General features: G+C 54.1%; 1 protein-coding gene across 2 annotated transcripts; it reads left to right on the top strand.

Annotated features, from left to right (window-relative positions):
• Positions 1-2,235: 2,235 nt before the first annotated feature.
• Positions 2,236-20,956, top strand: LOC116953555 (basigin-like). 2 transcript variants are annotated; one of them, XM_032973858.2, is made up of 10 exons: positions 2,236-2,609; positions 5,314-5,403; positions 6,645-6,828; positions 8,643-8,728; positions 9,827-10,035; positions 11,189-11,332; positions 12,296-12,419; positions 13,063-13,084; positions 14,706-14,804; positions 17,513-20,956. In XM_032973858.2, exons 2-9 carry the CDS (start codon positions 5,316-5,318, stop codon positions 14,767-14,769), a joined length of 921 nt encoding a protein of 306 aa, XP_032829749.2. In that variant the 5' UTR covers positions 2,236-2,609; positions 5,314-5,315; the 3' UTR covers positions 14,770-14,804; positions 17,513-20,956. The 2 variants fall into 2 exon arrangements, with proteins under 2 accessions (XP_032829749.2, XP_032829748.2); XM_032973857.2 differs by lacking the exon at positions 2,236-2,609 and adding an exon at positions 3,669-3,777.
• The last annotated feature ends 526 nt before the right edge of the window (positions 20,957-21,482 follow it).

Genomic DNA, 21,482 nt, shown 5'->3' on the forward strand with positions numbered 1-21,482 from the left:
TGGCATCTACATCTACAGAATATGAAGAACCAGTGGCATCTACATCTACAGAACGTGAAGAAACAGTGGCATCTAGATCTACAGAATATGAAGAACCAGTGGCATCTACATCTACAGAACACGAAGAAGCAGTGACATCTACAGAACATGAAGAACCAGTGGCATCTACATCTACAGAACATGAAGAAGCAGTGGCATCTACATCTACAGAACATGAAGAATCAGTGACATCTACATCTACAGAACATGAAGAAACAGTGGCATCTACATCTACAGAACATGAAGAAGCAGTGGCATCTACATCTACAAAACATGAAGAAACAGTGGCATCTACATCTACAGAACATGAAGAAGCAGTGGCATCTACATCTACAGAACACGAATAACCCGTGACATATACGTCCACAGCAGATGATACAAATTTTAATACCATTTACCGTGTTTAGTGTACACGGCGTACAACATGTTTGGATTCAACAGTAATTGGACTTTCGAACAAATCGACTTACGAACAGACCTCTGGAACCTAACTCGTTCGTAACTAGAGGAGCCCCTGTACTTGGTTATGAATGACTACCACGTACACTCACACAGAGGTTCATTCATGTTGTCACGAGGGTCCTGCAACGTTTTTTGCAGTCGCGGGGGCGATTATTGCCATGTTGAATAATTGAGTAATGTACGATTACATCTTCAGCATTGTTTGCTTATTTGGTTGCGGCGTGCTCACGGTTAATACGACCGCAGGTATTAACCAGGGGGCCGCCGCTGTAATTCGAACCGTGGAGTCTCTGCAACAACGACGGCCACATCATCACCGCCCGTCTCACGCAGCGATGAGAAGATGCCTGAATGTTTAAAAACCGGTCCAGAGTTTGGCTTTGTTGCTGAAATTACGCACTCCCAGAAGGTTAATGGAACGTGTATATTTAAAAAAAAAACTATACATAATTATATATTTTTTTAGTGGAGGGCTATATATGTGGGGATCATGCTTATCGTGTATATTTTCCACGACGATGATACAGTCAGCGTCGTGGTACTCATTTTCTGTGGCGGGGGTGAGATGGCTGGCGCCTTCAATAATTGAACAGGGTAATATGAAACCGGCTTAACCTTTGTGTGCGTGTGCGTGCAACGTTCAGTGAGTGAGTGGGGCCGTGCATGGATTATTCAGAGGGCGTGGGGGTGTGGTAATGGGGTATAATGGAGGGCTAAATGAACGAAGCTCACAACAACGAGCGGAGCGACCGGGCCGGCTAAAACGCAACAAATTTGGCACAGTCTGGAGCACAGGTGGCGCATCTGGCGGTCATCTCAGGTCAAGGTCAACCCCAAATATCTGGCTGGGTCTGTCTCGCGTGACCTGCCAGAGAGCCTTCCACACCACACGTGGCCTCAAGGTGCACCTAGCCTGCCGTGATGACGTCGCGGTCAATAGCGGAAAGGCGGTTGTTGTGTATACGGGCGGCATAGGTGTGCATGTCTATGGATGTCCGTCTGCGTATGGATATACAGTACTGCATTTTTTTGTAAACGTGGGGAGCGGTGGTGCAGCGGTTAGCGCACTGCGCTACGAACCCGGCATCCCGAGTTCGATTCCCGCTCACGGCCAACACCCAGTGACGATTGTCTGACACCTGTCCTGGACCTCCCCTAGGTCGATTCGGCTTCAAATGAGTACCTGGCGCGATGTGTAAGCATTTCCGCAAGGCAGGCAAAGACGGCCGGGCGTGGTGCTGGCCACCCACCCGTTTTCGTGTGCCGTTCCGGCCTTCATAGGTGCTCGCTCACAAGCACTTGCCCCAACAGTCTGTTACAGGCTATATTGGGGGGATCTTTGTCTTGTTGTATTTCAGGAAATGCAAGGATGTTGCATGTCTGTGGCTGCCTCTGGGTGTTGTAACGCCGCCTTAAAATTAATAATATATAACAGGCGACGTTCCGACCAAAGACTTCACAAAAAAATATTCTCGTATTCCAGCTGATGACCGATACAACTGGTGAATATATGAGCCGGTCCTGGGCCACGCCTAGGTCGACTCAGCCTTAAAATAAGAACTGTACCTGCTGCGGTGTATACACTCCCTCGTGTGCCGTGCCGGCCTTGGTAAGTGTTCGCCAGCAGCACTTGCCCCAGCAGTCTATTGCGGCTACACGGGGGATCTTTGGCTGTGTTTCTCTATGGGGGAGTTGCGGGGTGCGGTCACGCTCCCCGTGATTCAGCCGGGATCCCGGCACACACAGAGAGAGAGAGGAGGAGGGAGGGAGCTGTGTGAGGAGAGAGAGCGTGAGAGAGAGTGCAGAGAGAGCGGAGAGAGAGAGCGGAGAGAGCGTGAGAGAGAGAGTGGAGAGAGAGCGTGAGAGAGAGAGTGGAGAGAGAGAGCGGAGAAAGAGTGGAGAGAGCGCGGAGAGAGCGCGTCAGAGAGAGAGTGGAGAGAGAGAGCGTCAAATAGAGAGAGAGGAGAGTGGAGAGAGCGTCAGAGAGAGAGCGGAGAGAGTGGAGAGTGAGCGTCAGACGGAGTGGACGGGGAGAAGAGAGAGAAGAGAGACAGAAGCGAGAAGAGTGAGCGAGGAGGAGGCGCTGACTCAATCCTGCAGCAGTCCAGGTCAGCACCACCCTGCAATGTACCCAATGCACTACTCTCTCGTACAAGCCATAAAACCTTAGTGTTTGTACAATAACGCTGCCTGGCGGCTCTGGTGTTTATAAAACATCGAGTTTTTAGAGGCCTTTCCGAAGTTGACCGTTGGGTGAAGGGCCTGGAACGGTCGGTGCTGTGTTGGCCGAGGAGCGACTCTGACTCAATACCGATTTGCTATCAGCGGCCGGGAATTGAACTTGGGTTGGGGGGGGGAGGGTTGTGGTGGTGGTAAGGTTGTGGTGGTGGTAAGGTTGTGGTGGTATTGTGGTAAGGTTGTGGTGGTGGTGGGGTTGTGGTGGTAAGGTTGTGGTAGTGGTATTGTGGTGTTGTGGTAAGGTTGTGGTGGTGGTAAGGTTGTGGTGTGGTGGTGTTGTGGTTGTGGTGGTGTTGTTGTGGTGGTAAGGTTGTGGTGGTGGGGTTGTGGTGGTGTTGTGGTGGTGGTAAGGTTGTGGTGGTGGTGCTGGGGTTGTGGTGGTAAGGTTGTGGTGGTGTTGTGGTTGTGGTGGTGTTGTGTTGGTGTTGTGGTGGTGGTAAGGTTGTGGTGGTGGTGTGGTGGTGGGGTTGTGGTGGTTGTGTTGTGGTGTTGTTGTGGTGGTGGTAAGGTTGTGGTGGTATTGTGGTGGTAAGGTTGTGGTGGTGCTGGGGTTGTGGTGGTGTTGTGGTGGTGTTGTGGTGTTGTGGTGGTGTTGTGGTTGTGGTGGTGTTGTGGTGGTAAGGTTGTGGTGGTGGTGTGGTGGTGGTGTTGTTGTGGTGGTGTTGTGGTTGTGGTGGGGTTGTGGTGGTAAGGTTGTGGTGGTGGTGTTGTGGTGGTGTTGTTGTGGTGGTAAGGTTGTGGTGGTAAGGTTGTGGTGGTGCTGGGGTTGTGGTGGTGGTGTTGTGGTGGTGGTAAGGTTGTGGTTGTGGTGTGGTGGTATTGTGGTGGTAAGGTTGTGGTGGTGCTGGGTTTGTGGTGGTGCTGAGGTTGTCGCGGAAGCGCGCTAACCGCTGCGCCACCGCTCACCGCCTCACCATTAACACTGCGACACTTCTTAACCGGCGGTCGCAACGCGTCGCTTCACCATGCACCTGTCACCCGCACCGCCTGAGTTCGACTCGAGGGCCACCACGCTCGAGATGATCAACTCCGAACCCGGTATCGTGCACACCGGAGTGGTGAAGTATGGTCAAACGTACGCCACGATCGGGGGGAAAGGTCATTCATTCAGCAGTGGACTTTTTAATCGTGCCAAATAAATAATAATCATAATAATGTTGTTATGTTTCGCATGGTAGATTATAGTAACTTGCAGTGTCAAATCATACGGGTTAACCCCGTAGTCTTGTGCAGGGAAATTGATTTTTCACGTCCATACTGCGTACAGCAAAAAAAAAACATGTTTACAGTATTTGTGTTTCTCTCCTTGTGACGGGACTTTGTAGGATGAAGTTGAGATTTATAAGGTCGTACGGGGTGACTTGGTGTGTAGTAATAAGGGGTTGACCAGGTGTGTTAGTAACTACTAAAGAGAGTCTTAATACGGTACAATAAGACGGATGTTGCCTCGCGTTGTTAGCGATAAGCTATTGCAGCGCCTAGGTAGGCTTACATTATTCCCATACAGTGTACACACTTCACGCACATGTATTCCGCACTTAATAACACTCGTGTACTGTACACGTAGCGACACACACGTACAAAGACAAAGGATCCCCTGTTGTAGCTTCTAACAGACTGTTGGGGCAAGTGCTGTTTGCGAGCACTGTGGCACACGAGGGGGTGGTGGGTGGCCAGCACCGCGCCCGGCCGCCTTTGTCTCCCCCCCAGTGGCGATTTTTTTTTCCACAACGCACCAGGTACTCATTTGAGGCCGAGTCGACCTAGGGCGGGGGGCCCAGGACCGGTTCAGACAATCGTCACTGGCGGTGTTGGCCGTGAGCGGGAATCGAACTCGGGTCGCCGGGTTCGTAGCGCAGCGTAGCGCTAACCGCTGCACCACCGCTCCCCACGTGTTAAAAACAAATGCAGTACTGTATATTCATACGCAGACGGACATCCATAGACATGCACACCTATGCCGCCCGTATACACAACAACAACAACCGCCTTTCCGCTATTGACGGCGACGTCATCACCGCAGCTTGTGCCAGGCTAGGTGCACCTTGAGGCCACGTGCGGTGTGGAAGGTTCTCTGGCAGGAGGTCACGCGAGACAGACCCAGCCAGGTATTTGAGGTTGACCTTAACCTGAGATGACCGCCAGATGTGCCACCTGTGCTCCCCACTGTGCCAAATTTGTCGCGTTTTAATCCGCCCCGGTCGCTCCGCTCGTTGTTGTGAGCTTCGTTCCTTTAGCCCTGCATTATACCCCATTACCACACCACACATCCTCTTACCGCTACACCACCGCTCCCCACGTTAATACACAAAACACACACACACACACCGTTACCAATAACAACGCGCAGCCGCCTTTGTCTCCCCAGTGCTGATGTTTACTACACACCGCGCCGAGGTACGGTACTCGTTTGAGGCTGAGTCGACCTAGAGGGGGGGGGGGCGTGTGCCCAGGACCGGGAGTGTACTCACACACGCACACTTCCCCAAATGCTGCCTTGTGGTGTAAGATGCACGCTAGCTACGGTCACAATGTCTTTGCCAAACCACTCCTGCGCCCTCCCCCCCACAATAGAGATGGAAGCGATGCTGCAAGCCCTGTGCGTCGTCATCAGCCTCGTCGGAGCCTCCGTCTCTCAAGATGCCAGTTTGACACCCAGCCCAGGTGAGATGCAGCCCGGCCTGCCGAATAAAAACCCCGGGACATTGCCCCACCTGGATCTCGGTAGGCTTTGCGCTCAGATAATTGCTCGTGTGGTTGTTTGCAGGCCGGGGTTGCGATGCGGGTCAGGAGATGGCGGTGGGTTGTTGCGTCGATCTGTGTGGAGCTTTGAGTGGTATCCCTCCCCACCCCACCTCTGCCCTCCCCCCCACCCCGCATTTAGTGTGGGGAGGTTTTCTCGCACGCTCGTTTGGAAATCGGCCAAACATCCCCATGTAGCAGGACCCTCTCCAGAAATGTTCTTGGGACTCAAACCGTGGATTTCCTGGGTCAAAGGTTAGGCAAATGTGAGTGGCAATGAAAAGGTCGCCCCCATTGTTTGAACCACCTCCAGCAATTCCACGTTGCCATGGCGTAAGAGCCACAAGTACATCCAAGGCGTAACCGTTTTGCCCACCGCGTCCAGATTTTTTCCCGTGGGGGCGAGTCCCTTGTGGCAATACAACTGTACATATGATAGGACGTGTGACTGTGGTGTGCTAGTGGAGTTGGTGTGTCATTGGAGTTGGTGTGTCAGTGGAGTTGGTGTGCAAGTGGAGTTGGTGTGCCAGTGGAGTTGGTGTGCCAGTGGAGTTGGTGTGCCAGTAGAGTTGGTGTGTCAGTGGAGTTGGTGTGTCAGTGGAGTTGGTGTGCCAGTGGAGTTGGTGTGTCAGTGGAGTTGGTGTGTCAGTGGAGTTGGTGTGTCAGTGGAGTTGGTGTGCCAGTGGAGTTGGTGTGTCAGTGGAGTTGTTGTGCCAGTGGAGTTGGTGTGTCAGTGGAGTTGGTGTGTCAGTGGAGTTGGTGTGCCAGTGGAGTTGGTGTGTCAGTGGAGTTGGTGTGTCAGTGGAGTTGGTGTGTCGAGGCGGCCCAGCGGTAGAGCGAGCGGCTCGCAATCGGGAGGCCGTGAGTTCAAACCCCGGTTGCGGGAGGGGCTTACTCACGCACGGTCTCATCCAGCAGTGGAACAGCTGCCGTTAACCGGCTCTCTTCGTCCCGGCCTCGTGGTGATTTCCCGGCCACGCCGTGCTCTCTCGGGTCGTACCGCGCGCTGTTCATCGGCACGACGTCCGACGTTTCGCCCTGGGACCTTCTTGGGGAAACTGACTTGATCGAGCCGCCTTGTTCCCCCCGGTCACCACGCCGCGCTCCTGCCAGCCGCCCCGTCTCTGCCGACACCTTTTTATTCCCCCCTCTTCGCTCCGCAGCGCCGTCCGCCGCCGCCGCCGTCGTCGTCGCGACCCCCGACCTCATCCTGTGGAAGAACTCGTCGCTCGCGCTGCTCGAGTGCCGCCTCGTGCCGTCGGGCGACGAGGTGGTGGCTCGCTCGTGGCTCCACAATGGCTCGAAGATCCACGGCGACTGGGTGCCGAGCAACTACATGAACCACACGTGAGTCACGGCCGCACGATCGAGGTTGTTCTTTAGCTCGCCGCGCCGACGTGCCGTTCGTCCGGTCGTGCCGTCGGGGTTGTGCCGCTGTGCGTCTGCCCAGCGGGATGCTCCACCGGAGGACCCGCCGTAGTAACGGGACGGCCGACACCTGGGTTCGATCCCAGAAGCTCGGCGGTGACGTCTCGCTGCTCGTGAGAAGCTGTTGCTGGGGGTGCGTCGATTCACCCTCCACACCTCCCAGTCATGGAAATTTATTATCGGGGAGCCCTAGTTGTACTCTTTGGTTCTATTCGGTAAAGTCACGTAGGTAAAAATAAAACAACAAAAATCACGACGTTTCGGCCACAACACAAGTAGCCTTCATCAGGTGAAGAAACAGGACTGTCCAGAAGACAGCGCTTGAGTGAACACTGCCATGCATGGGCCGCGTCTTTTAAGCTGTGTGGGAGGAACAGAGCGCCTTGACAAAGGAGTTGTTGTTTTATTTTTACCTTCGTGACTTTACCGAATAGAACCAAAGAGCATGGATCCTTGCAGTCACGAAAGCCTCAAATCTAGAAGCCCTAGTTGTACCGCGCGATGTCCGACGTTGTGCTGCCCGTGCTGGATGAGAAGCAACAGTCGGTCTGGAAAACCGATTCCTCCGCATGGATTGACGAATCGGCGAGCGGTAGTTGGTCGTAGCGACAGAAGAGTGATGATGAGGCGACTGACCACTGGAGCAATGAGTTCATCTCGGACGCACTCGAGTTTTAAGAAGTCACGGTTTGCACGCAGCGAGAGTACACGAGACTGGTGGTGGAATCGCATCCAATGGGGCGGAACACGCCCCAGAAGTATTCTTAGCTTTTTCGGTAAAGTCACGTTGAAGGGAAACAATAAAATAATAAAATATATATAAAACAATAAAAATTCTCACGACGTTTCGACCATAACACAAACCAACACACCTGAAGACGACCGTTTGTGTTATGGTCGAAACGTCGTGATAATTTTTATTGTTTTAGATATATTTTATTATTTTATTGTTTTCCTTCAACGTGACTTTACCGAAAGAGCTAAGAATATGAATTACTGCAGTCACAAAAAACTTTAAATAAAAATTTACGCCCCAGAAGGCCGGACAACCATGCAGACGTGGCCATCTCCGGAACGGTCTCGCTTGATCGAGGGCGAGAGCTTGGGAAGGCCTTCATCCAGCAGTGGACAGACCGCGGCGCGCGCTGGCGATGACGCCGACGATGACAAGCACGTGTTGTGTTGACCCGCGATGTTGCCCTTGGCTTAGCTCTCCTTGTCGCGCCACGACGCCGCTCAGCTGCACCTGGCACCGTTGTGTCAACACAGTTTGGCCATATTTTGGCAACCGCCGTTAATTGCTGCCAAGCCAAAACTAACTCATCCGGTTTTTCGCATTGCTTACATTTTTTTATTTTTACCCAATGTTGTACAAGAGACGAGGAGTCCTCTCCCCCAACACGACCTTTGGCAGAAGGCCGCGTTGCAAAGTCTGCGTGTACGAAACCGCGAGGGCGCAACCCGTGGCATGGGTGACCAATCGCAGGCCTGCGCCAAGTGCTACAATTACACTCACTGTTGTAATCTCCGCGGCCCGCCGTGCATTTGGAGTTCCCGTCGTCACAGTGGTCGGCGTCGTAACGTCGCCTCGTCGAAAGGGTAGAAGGAACACCGGCTCGAACTTTGTCCGGAACGTTGTGGCTGTCTCTCATCGTCGGCGTCGGCTGCCGGTAAACTTTACACAGCCGGGCCCTCCACAATGGCCGTTGATGCGGCCGTTTTTGTGCTTTCAGCGTCCGGAGCTTGCTCGAGGCCGGCGCTTACACCTGCTACTTCGGTGGCAAACACAACTCCTGGAACGCAACCGTTCTGGTCAAAGGTGAGCGGTCACGAGATTCAGGTACGGTCGGTCTTCGAATTATCCGGCGCACCGATTGTCCGACTGCTTCCAACATTTATCCGGTGGTCCCAGGCCGATCCGGTGACACCGGCAAACCGCTCCAAAGGCGTTAAACAGTCTGGCGATCGGCAGCTCTGTGTGTAGCGTTACAACTAAAAACGTAGCTCTGCTTGATTTCAGTGTTAAATCATACATACGGCGCATTATGCACTACATACAACTTAAACAATGAAAATACTGCACGTTTATGCATCGCCCCATGCAGAATCTGCGAGATTAGAGTGGTAAGTATGGTACAGTAAATACAGTAACTTTTTAAAGTAGGATATGTATTTTTGTGTATTTGTTTATTCGTGCCAATTTCATCTCGTAAACTAATTTTAAAACGCACCAAAAATATAACAGCACCTAAAAACATAACGTCATACAAGAATGTGTCAAAAAAATAAGCTACTTTAAATAATGATGATCGGTGATTATCCACCGTTTTTTAAAATCTCTCCCGAAGCCGCTGGATAATTGGCAAACTCCTGCATCACGTGCGTAATCGGCAACCCTTTTCGTGTGCCGTGCCAGCCTCAATAGGGTTGCTCGCTAACAGAACTAGTCTGTTAAGTCTACACGGGCGATATTTGCATAGATTAAAAAAATGTCGACCCCTGCTTTGCAAGCGCAGCGCTCGCCATCGTCCCCCAATGCGAGCACTGGCGGGGTGGCGTTTGAAACAATGGGGCAGAGTTTTTTAAACCCCCGCCGCCGCCCCCATCCGCACCGCCTCTGTCCTCCGAGCGGCTTAAATGGGGACGCCGAAGTCGATCGGCAGGTCGCTTGTGGTGGGGTAAAATGTGGGTACTCCCACCCATGGAAGAGTAGGCCAAATTACCCTCCGCTAGAGGGGGCTGTCGCTCTCCAGAGCTCCCTCTCGTCGAGGCCCTTCCAGTGGCGCCGTTAACTTTTGCAACAAAGCCAAAGGTGCCCCCCCCCCCACCGTGTAGCGTCCGAACAGGCCGTCGGGGGCAAGTCGCTCGCCCTGCCGCGGCGCTGACTGCCCCCTTCCCCGCGTCGCTCTGCTCGCAGCCGCCCCCCAGTTCGAGGCGGTGTCGGGGGTGGGCAAGAAGGAGCACAAGAAGGAGCACAAGAAGGAGCACAAGGACCACAAGAAGGAGCGCAAGCTGTCGGCGTACATCGGCCACAAGGCCGTGATCAGCTGCCACCTGGCCTTCGAAGGCTTCCCGGCCCCGACCTGGACCTGGTTCAAGCAGTCTGCGGATAAGAAGACGCTCACGGTGAGTGGACGTGCGAGCGAACGAGGACGAGGTCGGGCACCTGGCCGGCCTTTCCCAGAATCCCCCCCCACCCCCCCCCCCCCCCCCCCGAACTCTTGGTGAGTGAGGCAGCTTGCTGCTCCAGCTGCCCGCCCGGCAAATCTGTCGGTTGTGTAATAATAATTAGAATAAAAATTATGATGATAGTATTAATTATCATAATATATCCCACTCAATGGATTTGCATGTGGGTCTCCTCTTCTTTCCATGATGTGTCCCAGGGTTTGAACCTCGGAGGCGGTAACCCTACGCACAGGGTGCGTTTGGTGAGGTCTTTAACACAGAGATACGTATAAGGTGGGTGGGTTTTGGGTGGGTGGGATGGGTGGGTAGGTAGGTGGGTGGATTTTGGATGAGTGGTAGGTGGGTCAGTGGGGGTGGGTGGGTGAGATTTCGGTGGGTGGTAGGTAGGTGGGTGTGTCAGTGGGTGGGTGGGCGCCGGATGTCTTTGACATCATCATGAAGGTGATCATGACGCTTACCGTGATCCTGGTGATGACGATCAACGATGATGCTCATAGCGATGATGCTCATGATAATGCTGATGCTTTTTTCGATTTAAAGCTTTCGTGACTGCAAGGATTCATCTTCTTTGGTTCTTTTGGTAAAGTCACGTAGAATGAGAATAAAATAATAAATTGATAAAATAAAATAACACAATAATATTCTCACGACGTTTCGGCCACAACACAAGCGGCCTTCATCAGGTGAAGGGACGAGACTGTCTGAGGACAGCGCTGGAGTGAAAAAGCCACGCTCAGATCACGATCTTTAAGGTTTTTTAAGGTCGTGATCTGAGCGTGGCTTTTTCACCCCAGCGCTGTCCTACCAGACAGTCTCGTCCCTTCACCTGATGAAGGCCGCTTGTGTTGTGGCCGAAACGTCGTGAGAATATTATTGTGTTACTTTATTTTATCAATTTATTATTTTATTCCCATTCTACGTGACTTTACCGAAAGAACCAAAGAAAATGCTGATGCTGCCGCGGCTGGTGATCAACGATGCTGCTGATCACGATCACGACGACGCCCATGGCGGTGTTGCCGATCACTGTAACGACGATGACGCTGACGACGACGCCCATTTTGCCCGGTGACTCTCGCGGCGCCCGCAGCCGCTGGACGCGAACGACACGGAGGGCGAGAGCGGCGCGAGGACACAGCGCGTCATCGCCGCGGTCTCGCGCGAGGACGAGGGCGAGTACCTGTGCCTCGCCAGCAACAACGCCGGCTCCAGCAACGACACCGTCACCTTCAAGGTACGACGTGGGGGGGGGGGGGCAGGGCGGGGGGGGGCCGTGCGCGACTCTCAATTGCCGCTGACGCCCTAGAACGGAGCGCCGCAGCCGGGTCGGTGGGGCCCCCCAAACCAAGGGTCTCGCCACGCTTGATCAGCCGGACGATTGGCACACGCGTACCCACCCGATGATGTGGAGAGCGCCCGTGAGAAGTTAAGTCGCTGCGCTATACGCTACGGGACACGCGGAAAGACAAAGACCCCCCCCCCCCCTTATAGCATTAACAGAATGTTGGGGCAAGCGCTGTTAGCGAGCACCTGATGAAGCCCGGCACGGCACGCGAAGGAGTGGGTGGCCTGCACCACGCCCAGCCGCCTTTGTCTCCCGAGTGGCGATGTTTACACACCGCACCAGGTACTCGTTTGAGGTCGAGTCGTAGGTGCGGATGTTGAACTTGTTTCGCACCGTACGTAGCCAACCGTGCTAATTGGAGGTGCGGGGGAAGGGAAACATACTGAACACACAGCAGTCGACCTAGGGGTGGCCCAAGGCCGGTTCAGACAATCGTCACTGGTGTTGGCCGCGAGCGGGAATCAAACTCGGGGTCGCCGGGTTTGTAGCGCAGCGCGCGGACCACTTCAACTACCGCTCCCCACAACTCCCCACAAGTGCACGCGTACACACACACACACGTACAAAGACGAACATCCTCCGTGTAGCCTTAACAGACTGTTGGGGGCACGTGCTGTTGGCGAGCAGCACCTACGAAGGCCGGAACGTCACACGAGGGGGTGGGCGGCCAGCACCACGCCCAGCCGCCTTTCTCTCCCGAGTGGCGATGCCTTTTGCGCACCGCAGCAGGCAGTCATTTGAGGCTGAGTCGACCTTGGAGAGGCCCACGTACACACACACACGCGCACGCATGCACGGGACTCCTCTCCTCACCGGCCGCTCGCCTGGCCGTCCCCGGGTTCGACCCCCCAGGTCCACGACCTGCGTGACGCGGTATGGCCCTTCCTGGGTATCGCCGCCGAGGTGGTCGTTCTCATCGTCATCATCTTCGCCTGCGAGAAGATGGGGCGCAAGAAGGCGACGGCCACCCCTATCGGTATGGCGGCGCGGCCCGCCTCTCCGCTGCTGGATGACCGCAGCTTTCCCCCCCCACCCCCCCCCCCCCCGCCCGTGTTGGTCAGAGCGGTGGGTTTGCCGAAAGCGGAGAGCGTAGAAGTAGAGTAGAGCGAGGGATGTTTTTGCCGGCGCTGCCAGTGAACACGTGTTTGTACATCGGTGATTTAGTTTGGCCATACTTCACCGTTCTGGTCTACCCTATGTGTTGTTCTTCACCACGGCGCCTGTGCCAGGCTAAGTGTCGGAACGCCCGCTGACAGGAGGTCACGGGACAGACCCCGGTGCCACGGGTCGACTGACCGAGATGACTGAGACGACTGGCTGATGCGCCGCCTGTGTCCCCTACTGTACCAACCTGCTGTGCTTTAGCTGCCTGGCGCTCCGCTCGTCGTTGTGAGCGTCGCTCCCCTGCCTCCAGCTGCCCAGCAGCGTCCTTCACGAGCCTCCTCCCCTATACGGCCTCGGGGAGAGGCATCCATTCAGGAGTAGAGCAATGGAGAGCTGTGCATGTATTATTACCTGTTTAATATGACTTGTTTGATGCTCGATGCTTCAATTTTCACGGAAAACCAATGTATTTGTCTAAACGAAACGCGTGCTTCTTGTTTCTCCGGTTCTTGCAGAGGATGACGGAACGATGGCACTGTAAGTCCGCGTGCGTGCGTGCGCGCACACGTTACTAGGCATCGCATGCACACGCACAGAAAACAAAGGTGCCCCGTGTAGCCTACACATAACCATCAGGGCAAGTGCTGTCCGCGAGCAGCTATGAAGGCTGGCACGACGCACGAAGAGTGTGGTGTGGTCATAGCACCACGCCCGGCCGCCTTTATCTCTCCCCCAGTGCTGATAATGTTGTGTACCTCGTACACCTATGCTGTGTTCACGTAACAACAACAACAACAACAAACAAACGTCAACTCGTAACACTGCGCCGCCGCATGGCGTTCGCTCATTGCCCTCGAAGAGAGAGGCGGCTGAGAGGTGCGTGGGGGTGACGGGGACGAGTGGTAAGGCAGCGATAGCAGCGGGGCGGTGAGCCGGCGCCAACCGTTGCCCAAGCTCTGTGGTTCCCTACATATGGCGATGTTTTCTGCCAATTTAATGACGAGGGTTTATCTTGTCCAGGATTTTACGTAGCGGTTTTTTTTTTTTTGTTGAAGGCGCTTTACAAGAATTACAAAGCGCCCGCTAGTTATTGGCCGATGGGGAAAAGGGATGGGGGTTTGAGTGTTGGGGCGGGGAAGGGATGGCGAGGGAGGGTGGTGATAGGGAAAGAGAGAGGTTGGTGAAGTTAGCAAGAGGAAGGATGGTAAGGAAGGGTGATGGCAAGGTTAGCAAGGGGGAGGTTGGTAAAGGCTTTAAGGATGCGGACAGGAAGTGCTAGAGGGATACGCTATTGAAAAAAGATTAGTCTCAAGGGAGGAACAAAAACGGACGATTGAAGTTGGCTTTGTTGACGTGGAGTCGGAGTTTATTCCAACGGAGGGGAGCGGAAACGTGACTGAGTGCAGAGAGAGGTGGGTGGGGGGGGGCATGGTGAGGAACAATAGAGATTGTGAACGCAGGGGCCCGAGATGAGAACCGGAGCACCCTGGGAAAGACTACTGGAGGAATCCGATGAGCTGTGAAGCTCTTTATTAACGGATGTCCAGCAGGGGCACGGGGTAAGAACGTTACAACAACAAACCGTACAAAAACACGATAGCATTGCAAAGTACAAGCAAGGTAACCAAATCACCCAAACACAAACAAATACAACACTTAAACCATCCTCCCAGGCAAAGCCCACTGAGGTATCAACTTATTTTTCAGAAGCGACCTGGCCACAAATGATGGCTCAACATAGTGGCCCCATCATTTGGACATTCACAGCACCAATTATAATCTAAATAATCTCAATGCGTGTTTCTAAATGTGGAGGGGAAAACCGGAGGACCCGGAGACAAAATCCCAGCGACCACGGGGAAAGAGACGCGCAGACTCCAAATATACAACAGGCGTCAGGGTTCGGATCGAACCCACGACCTCCAGGCGAGGGAGATAGATGGCATCCACACTCTGCTGGTAATGCCTTTCTCTTTGCCGAGCAAGAGTACGGGTCCTACTCGACGCCCGCGTGTTTCGCCAGCCCTCGCTACCTCCGTAGTGCTGGGTTTTACAGGCCACGTTGCCCAGAGCACAACCACCACCACCACCGCCACCACCCGGGCTTAAGTATCGGATGTTGTCGCCGTGCCGCTCGTTTTGTCTGTCACGTTAACAGGAAGGGCGCAGCAGAGAATCGCCACCCCGGCACGGAGACCGTCAGGCAGAGGAACAGCAAGTAGACCGCCGTGCCTGACCGCACTCCACACGACTGGAGGTAAGCGGGGGATTGGAGCGCGAGGCGTGTAGTGACTCGCTTGGCGGTGATGCGGTGGATTACCACGACTCAGGATTTGAGGTTCAGTTTGGTGTGGCTCAGAGGTGGTCAGGCCCAAGGGGGCACGTTGCTTTGGTGATGAATTGTACGCGGACCGCCGCCTTGCGTGTCGCGTATCCCACGTGTTGGGCGTTGGCGGTGAATTTCATTTTTTGTAAAGCACTCGGAACCCTGATTGATGTGAAGGCTGCTATGTAAATTGCATTGTCTGCATTCCATGCATTTTGTGGTTGTTTGTGTCGTGCATTGTAGAGTTTCGCGTTGAACCAGGACCCATATCTTAACAGAGAGCGAGTCCCTTGCCTGATGAACATCTGGCAGGTCACCAGCATTGGTTAAAGCGAGCCTCACTCTGCTGCTGCTGCTGCTGCTGATGAGACGCTGAATGTTGACGCCGGTCGAGAGTTTGCTTCTGTTGAACCAAAAAAAAAAGAAATCACCGCCAGAAGGCCGTGTGGCCGATGGGATGTGTAAAAAAACTACTATTACATGTTTTTTTTACACGCAGGGCCCAGATGTTGGCAAGGAGGCGCGCTGTACGCTTATTTATTTTACTACTTGAACAGGGTCGATAGACCATACTTCACCACGCTGGTCAGCACGGGTCGGTGAAGGGTTGGGGGCGCGCCAGGGACCGGTTCCCAACATCGCTCGCCTCCCCCCGATGTTGGCCGTGGTTCGAGGGAACGCCATGTGGGGCTGGCGCAACGGGGGCGCCGGCGGCGACGCCGCCCGGCGGAGACGGAGACGCCAGATTTGTTTTTCAAGTTGGGGAAAGAATTTAACAGCGCGGCGCCCCAGAGAGACGGGGATTTGTTTAAAAGATCTCAATAACAATGGTAACAGCAGCCGCGCGCACTCTGACCCCCGCCGCCGCCGCCGCTGCTGCAGGGTTTCACTCGGGCCTTTAAATGCAGACTTTTCCCACGGTGTACCGGTCAGCACCACCGGACTTGCAATCCAGAGGTCGCCGGTTCGACTCCATCTCCCAGGGCGGCGGTTGAAACGACGAGGTTTATTTTTAAATCCGCCCCCACCCACCCACCCCTCCTCCGCCTCCGTCCACCCGGCGGGCGTCAATGGGTCCGCGACAGCGGGCCAAGCGGCAGGCCGCGTGCGGCGGGGTTGAAGTGTCGGCGTTGCCGCCTCTTCCAAGTCGTCCGGCCAGCGTGGAAGAGCAGGCCAAATACCCTGTGTAGAGTGAGGCTCTCGAGAGCCCCCTGGAGCGGAGGCCGCTCCCGCCAGCAGTGGCACGCCCGGGCAGCCGCAGGGCCTGCGCCTTCACCCTCGACCGCCGTGCGCGACGCCCGTCAGCAAACAACATTGGGCGGCAGCTGACGCCGAATCCACCCTCGTGATCCCACGCCGGGGCCAAGGCCCGCAAGCGCGGGGGCCCCCCGCTCCGCGGTGCGCGCCGTCGGTTTCCTGCGCCGCGCCGGTGCCGCGCCGCGCCGGTGCCGCGCAGCTCGCCGGCGCGGTGTCTCGGGTTGTGCGAGCGAGCGTTGTTCCGCACGACGTCCCCCGATGTTTTCTCCGCCACCTTGCCGGCTCAAGCCTTCCCGTGCATCGCGTGGCTCCCTGTGTGGCTCACCCCCACCCCGAATCCCTCCGCTGTCATCTGTGCATCTCTGTCGCTCAATGTGAAACCAGCTGTGAAGCCTCCAAGTAACTCGCGTGACTTCAGTGAGTGGCCAGCCCCACTCTGAGCCCCTCGCCCTCGCCTGCTGCGAGAACAGACGCCGCTCCGTGCAGCAGCAGCAGCAGCATCGAGGCCCTGACGCAGCCTCTCCCTCCTCCACCCTCTCCTCGTCTCTCCTGGCCCTGTGCTCCCGTTCCTCCGCTCTTTCCCCATCCTCTTCCTCACATTCCCCATTCCTCCTCCTCCTCCTGCTGCTCGTTGATCTTAAGACTTGATTGCCAATGTTCGTTGTAATGTTCTTACCCGCCCCTTACTGGGCATCTGTGAAAAAGAGCGTTATAGCTCATCGGATTCCTCCAGTATGAAAACATTTCTGCTTCTCCTCTGTCTTTGTTACAGCAACATGCGGGCCCGGCAAATCACAGCGGGAGATTCCAATAACAGGATACAACATACTCTTTGGTTCTATTTCATGTGGTCCAGCTGCGCTGGAATGGATGTTGGATGAAGTTTTCGTGACTGCAGGAATCCATACTCTTTGGTTCTCTTTCGGTAAAGTCACGTGGGTAGGAAATAAAATAAATACTAAGTCACGACGTTTCGATCGCAACACAAGCAATCGTCATCAGGTAGAAAGGTGCAGCAGTAGAACTCTTCAGTTCAGATCGAAACGTCGTGTGTTTTAGTATTTATTTTTCTTTCTGCCTACGTGACTTTACCGAAAGAACCAAAGAGTATGGATACCTGCAGTCACGAAAATTTCAAATCAGGATGAAACATCCATTCCGGCGCAGCTGGAACACATGAAAGGGACGGAACAAAGGGGGGTAGGCCCCCCCCCTCCCCCCCCGCTGCCCCAAGCCGGGAGCTTCTTCTTGAATTTAATATTCGGTTCCCGAAGAAGGTCCCCATCGCGTGGAGCGAAACGTCGGACGTCGCGCCGGACGACGCGTGGGAAACGCGGGAGTCTTTTTTGCGTACTCTCACACGGTCGTGATCTTCCCTGCAGGGCGTCCCGGCGGGAGATGGAGGGTGCGGAAGCGGATTCGGACACCGGCCGTTCTTCGCCTACTTAGTGCATAGTCTTCCCGACATCATCGTCGTCATCGTCGTCGTCATCAGCCGTGGTCTATCCGCTGCTAGAGACGAAGGGTCTCCTCCCCGTGCCGCCGTCACAATCTCCCGTCGCGTCGATATTTCCGCCGCCCGTTTTTTCCCCCGCGTGCGCGCGCCCATTTCATGGTTGGGGCCTCCCCTGCGGTCGCCCTCCGAGGGCGCTGTTTTTCGTCCCGTCTCGTCCGTCGGCCCGCCATCCCATCGCAGTTGACGCGTCCTGCCCAAGCCCGCTTGCTTTCCCCACCGGCCCGTGCGACGTTTATCGCCCTTGGCCCCGCGCGTCCGATTAGCCCGGTTGGCCACGTACGGTGCGAAAGAAGTTGAACATGCGTACATTGCGTGCGCGCGTTCACAGCAGCCACCTTTGGGGATGAAAGCCACCCCCGCTACCTCTCCGTCTCTCGCTGTCAATCCCGAGCGTGCGCCTCACTGCTTTGCACACTTTTCAGCTCCCGCTTGTTTTGTTTTTTTCTGTCCGTGTCCCTCTGCGTCCGATCGGACGCAGAGGGACACGGATAGCACTGAGGAACGGAAACTCCAGGTTGCTGACAGGACAAGAATGTATGAGGGACGCGTCTTCTTGGAATGTTGTGTTTGTCAAAGCGCAGGGCATTACCATCCTGCAAATACGTACACACACACACACACAAACACACGTACCACTCGTCATTTACATGTCATCATCGGCCATGGTCAGTCCACTGCTGGATGAAGGCCTATCCACGCCGTCTGCATCCGTCATGTTTTCGCGACGTCGCAATCCATCTCGAGCTGATCTTGTCATTCCATCTCCGCTTTGGGCGTCCTCGCCAGCAATTATGGACCTGGCTGGAAGGTGGGGAGGGGTGGCTTTCACCCCCATTGGTGGCGATTGTGAAAATTCCACATTCCTATGACCGGGGTCAGCCCACCGAAAATACAACGACGGTTAACTTACCCGCAAAGCGGCGCTGATTTTAACCGCCCTGGAGGGATGATGACCGATGCAATGAAATGAATACCAGCCAGGTCTTAAACAATGTGTGCGTAGTAGATGCATTTAAAATGGAGCCCCCGTAGCCTTATAGAGTACTGGGGGGTAAGTGTTGTTAGCGCGCACCAACCAATCACTGCCAGCAGGGCGCTCGAGCGCCTGGTGTGGCAACAATCACGCCCCACCGCCTTTGTCTTCCCATTTATGGTGCTTGCTCATTTGAGGCTGAGTCGACCTAGAGGATATTCGTCACCGACGTTGGCCGGGTTTGTAGCGCAGCGCGCTAACCGCTGCGTCACCGCTCCCCAGCGCACACAGATAGAGGCGTCACGTACGCACGCGCGCACACTTGCACTGCTGCGCAGGCAATTGTAGAAAAAAAAAGTCGTATATTTACAGTCGCAAGTATATAGCAATGAGAATAGTTGTAGAAAAAAAAGCATGCGTCGGATAACTATGCATTGTTTTACGGGATAAATTATACGAGCGGCTGTGTAACTTCGGGATTCGCCACCAATCCTGCAATTCGTAATGAGTTTCTTTTCGGGTCTCAGTGTCTCACAATAACCCTCCACCACCCTGCGGCAGGGCCAGCCGAATCAAGTTGCCGCGTGGGGCGAAGGGCGTCGCTTGGCGCGGTTTATCGGCGAGTCGGGCGAGTGTTGGATGAAGGCCAAAAGCCAAAATATTAACGATTTGGTTGGAGGTTACGCCCAGCAGAAGCTCAGCCAGCTTCCGCTAGCACCGGCGATGCTGGCTGTCATCTCCAGCGAAGCGTCTTATTTTATGTGTAAATAAAAATTGTCGAAATGTTGTTCGCCTTTCAACGACGCTCCGGTTTTGCTGATAAACCGAATCGATTGGTTGTGTCGCCGGCTGGTGGTGCGGTGCAGATAACAGTGGACGCACGGTGGCGAGGAGATGTTAACTAACTCGCCTGGTATACAGGAGGTCGTGGGTTCGATCCCGACCCTGACGCCTGCTGTATATTTGGAGTTTGCGTGTCTCTCTTTCACGATGGTCGCGTGGATATTTCTCCGGGTCCTCCGGTTTGTCCCTCCACATTTAGGATGAACATGCTTTTATAGGTTATTTGGTTGCTATAAATGTCCACGCGATGATTAGCCACTTTGTTGAGCTATCTTTGTGATAGCCAGGTCGCTTCTGAAAAAGAGCTTTATTGCTCAGTGGGCCTTCATCTGGCAATATACAATATATTTTTTAAATAGCTTGGTTATGTTGGGGCCTTTTGGGCTTGGGAGTGAGTGCTCAGCCTGGCCCTGTTTGCTGTTCAACTGTTACGTACCAATTTTAAAACATGAAAATGTGTTTAAAAAAAATGAAGCGACGTGCTGTTTCCGCTTCCAGTAGTGCTGTTTGTTGCTGGCTGCCTGCCTGGTGTAGCGAGATTATGGTGGCAGCTCAGTCACCACTCGCTGCTGAAAATCCCAAATAAATGTAACATTCGCTTGCGCAACTGGTGAAATGTCAGCTCTGAGAATAAAAAAATGACATCAGTTTGACCGTCGTGCGACGAAAATATCTGTCACAAGTGTACGGGGGGGGAGGGTGGGGATAGTGCTGCCCGCGACTGTGCCTGTGGAACAGAGGAGACTTCAAGAAGAGGAAAAATAATAAGGCATCTGGGAGGTAGCTCTGTGATCTCCACGTCTGCAGGGGCCGTTCTCGAATAACGCCCAAGGGTTTGCACTGCTGCGTGACAGGGATCCGAATGCCCACTCTGATTTTAAATTTGTTTGGAAACCTGAAATGTCGTTTTAGAAACTTGTTTGCCAAATCTTAAAGTATCACCCACCCCACGTCCAAGTACCCGATTAGTGCAGCAATGATGCTTGCGCGTGACGGGATTCGTGTATCGCCTTCGGGGCCGTTTGGAGAGTCGTGCGCCTCGCGTGGCCAGGGGGCCGCCGTGAGACGAGGTCGCGTGTCGCGTTCGGTCCACGAGACCGTAGCTTCCTTTATTTTTTTTTGTATCACCGATTGAAACGATCCCTACAGGTTACAGTGGAGCACCGCTCTCTTCGCTTGCACGATGGCAGTAGCAGAAGCAGCAGCAGCAGCAGTGTGTTCAGGAATCAAATGCCAATGTCGAGTTCTTCCAGCCACGACGAGAGGGCTTCAGGAGAGAGAGAGAGAGTCCGTTGCCGCCTTGTTTATTCCTCCAATTTGAATGAGCGCAGACTTCAGCGGTTCACGATATGCTCCATATCATTAATGCACTGGAATACAATTGCTCTTTGTCGTCCATCGTACTTGTGTCGCATATGAATGTATTCTAACAACGGTGATAGCGATGTCCGGTGTCTTGTGTGTTGCAAAAATAAAATAGTACGTCCCATGTGATTTCGGCTTGTACCGTTATGTGTCCGACGTTTCGTCGCCACGCGCCGGGAGCTTCTTCAGGAACTGAAGACATCACGGCGGAGAGCTATACAGCGCAACCGCAAAAATAAACTTGCGCAGTGAAATAAAAGTGCATCCTGCAATTTAAACATGAAAAAAATATTAGTCTTTTTGGTTGTTGTTGATGGGGGTTGGGTTTTCAGCTGTGCAATAGACGATGAATCAAACAGACGGTCACTGCATCGCGCGCTTTCGAATGCGTTTCTGCGGCCGTCTGGAACGCTCTTGCTTCCGATATTACGAAACCACTGGAGCTGTGCACTATGAAATCATCTTATACTCATTTCTTTAAAACGGATTTTTGTGTTTAGTTTGTTTGTCCTTCCCCCGCACCTTCGATTAGCACCGTTGGCTACGTACGGTGCGAAAGAAGTTCAACGTACAAGGAAGCGACGATGGTTGTGGTGACTTCGGCTGCCACGTGGATTTTTACAATGTTAAGGCCAAAAAAAGGAAATGTGCAGAG

This window comes from Petromyzon marinus, chromosome 52, assembly GCF_048934315.1.
Source record: "Petromyzon marinus isolate PM22_M1 ecotype Great Lakes invasive population chromosome 52, UKy_Petmar_22M1.pri1.0, whole genome shotgun sequence".
In the NCBI taxonomy this organism is placed as follows: Eukaryota; Metazoa; Chordata; class Hyperoartia; order Petromyzontiformes; family Petromyzontidae; genus Petromyzon; species Petromyzon marinus.

Coding starts and splice junctions, on each gene's coding strand:
- LOC116953555 (XM_032973857.2), top strand. CDS start 3,705: ATGCACCTGTCACCCGCACCGCCTGAGTTCGACTCGAGGGCCACCACG. Junction 12,420..13,062: donor GGCGACGGCCACCCCTATCG/GTATGGCGGCGC, acceptor CGGTTCTTGCAG/AGGATGACGGAACGATGGCA. Junction 13,085..14,705: donor GATGACGGAACGATGGCACT/GTAAGTCCGCGT, acceptor TCACGTTAACAG/GAAGGGCGCAGCAGAGAATC.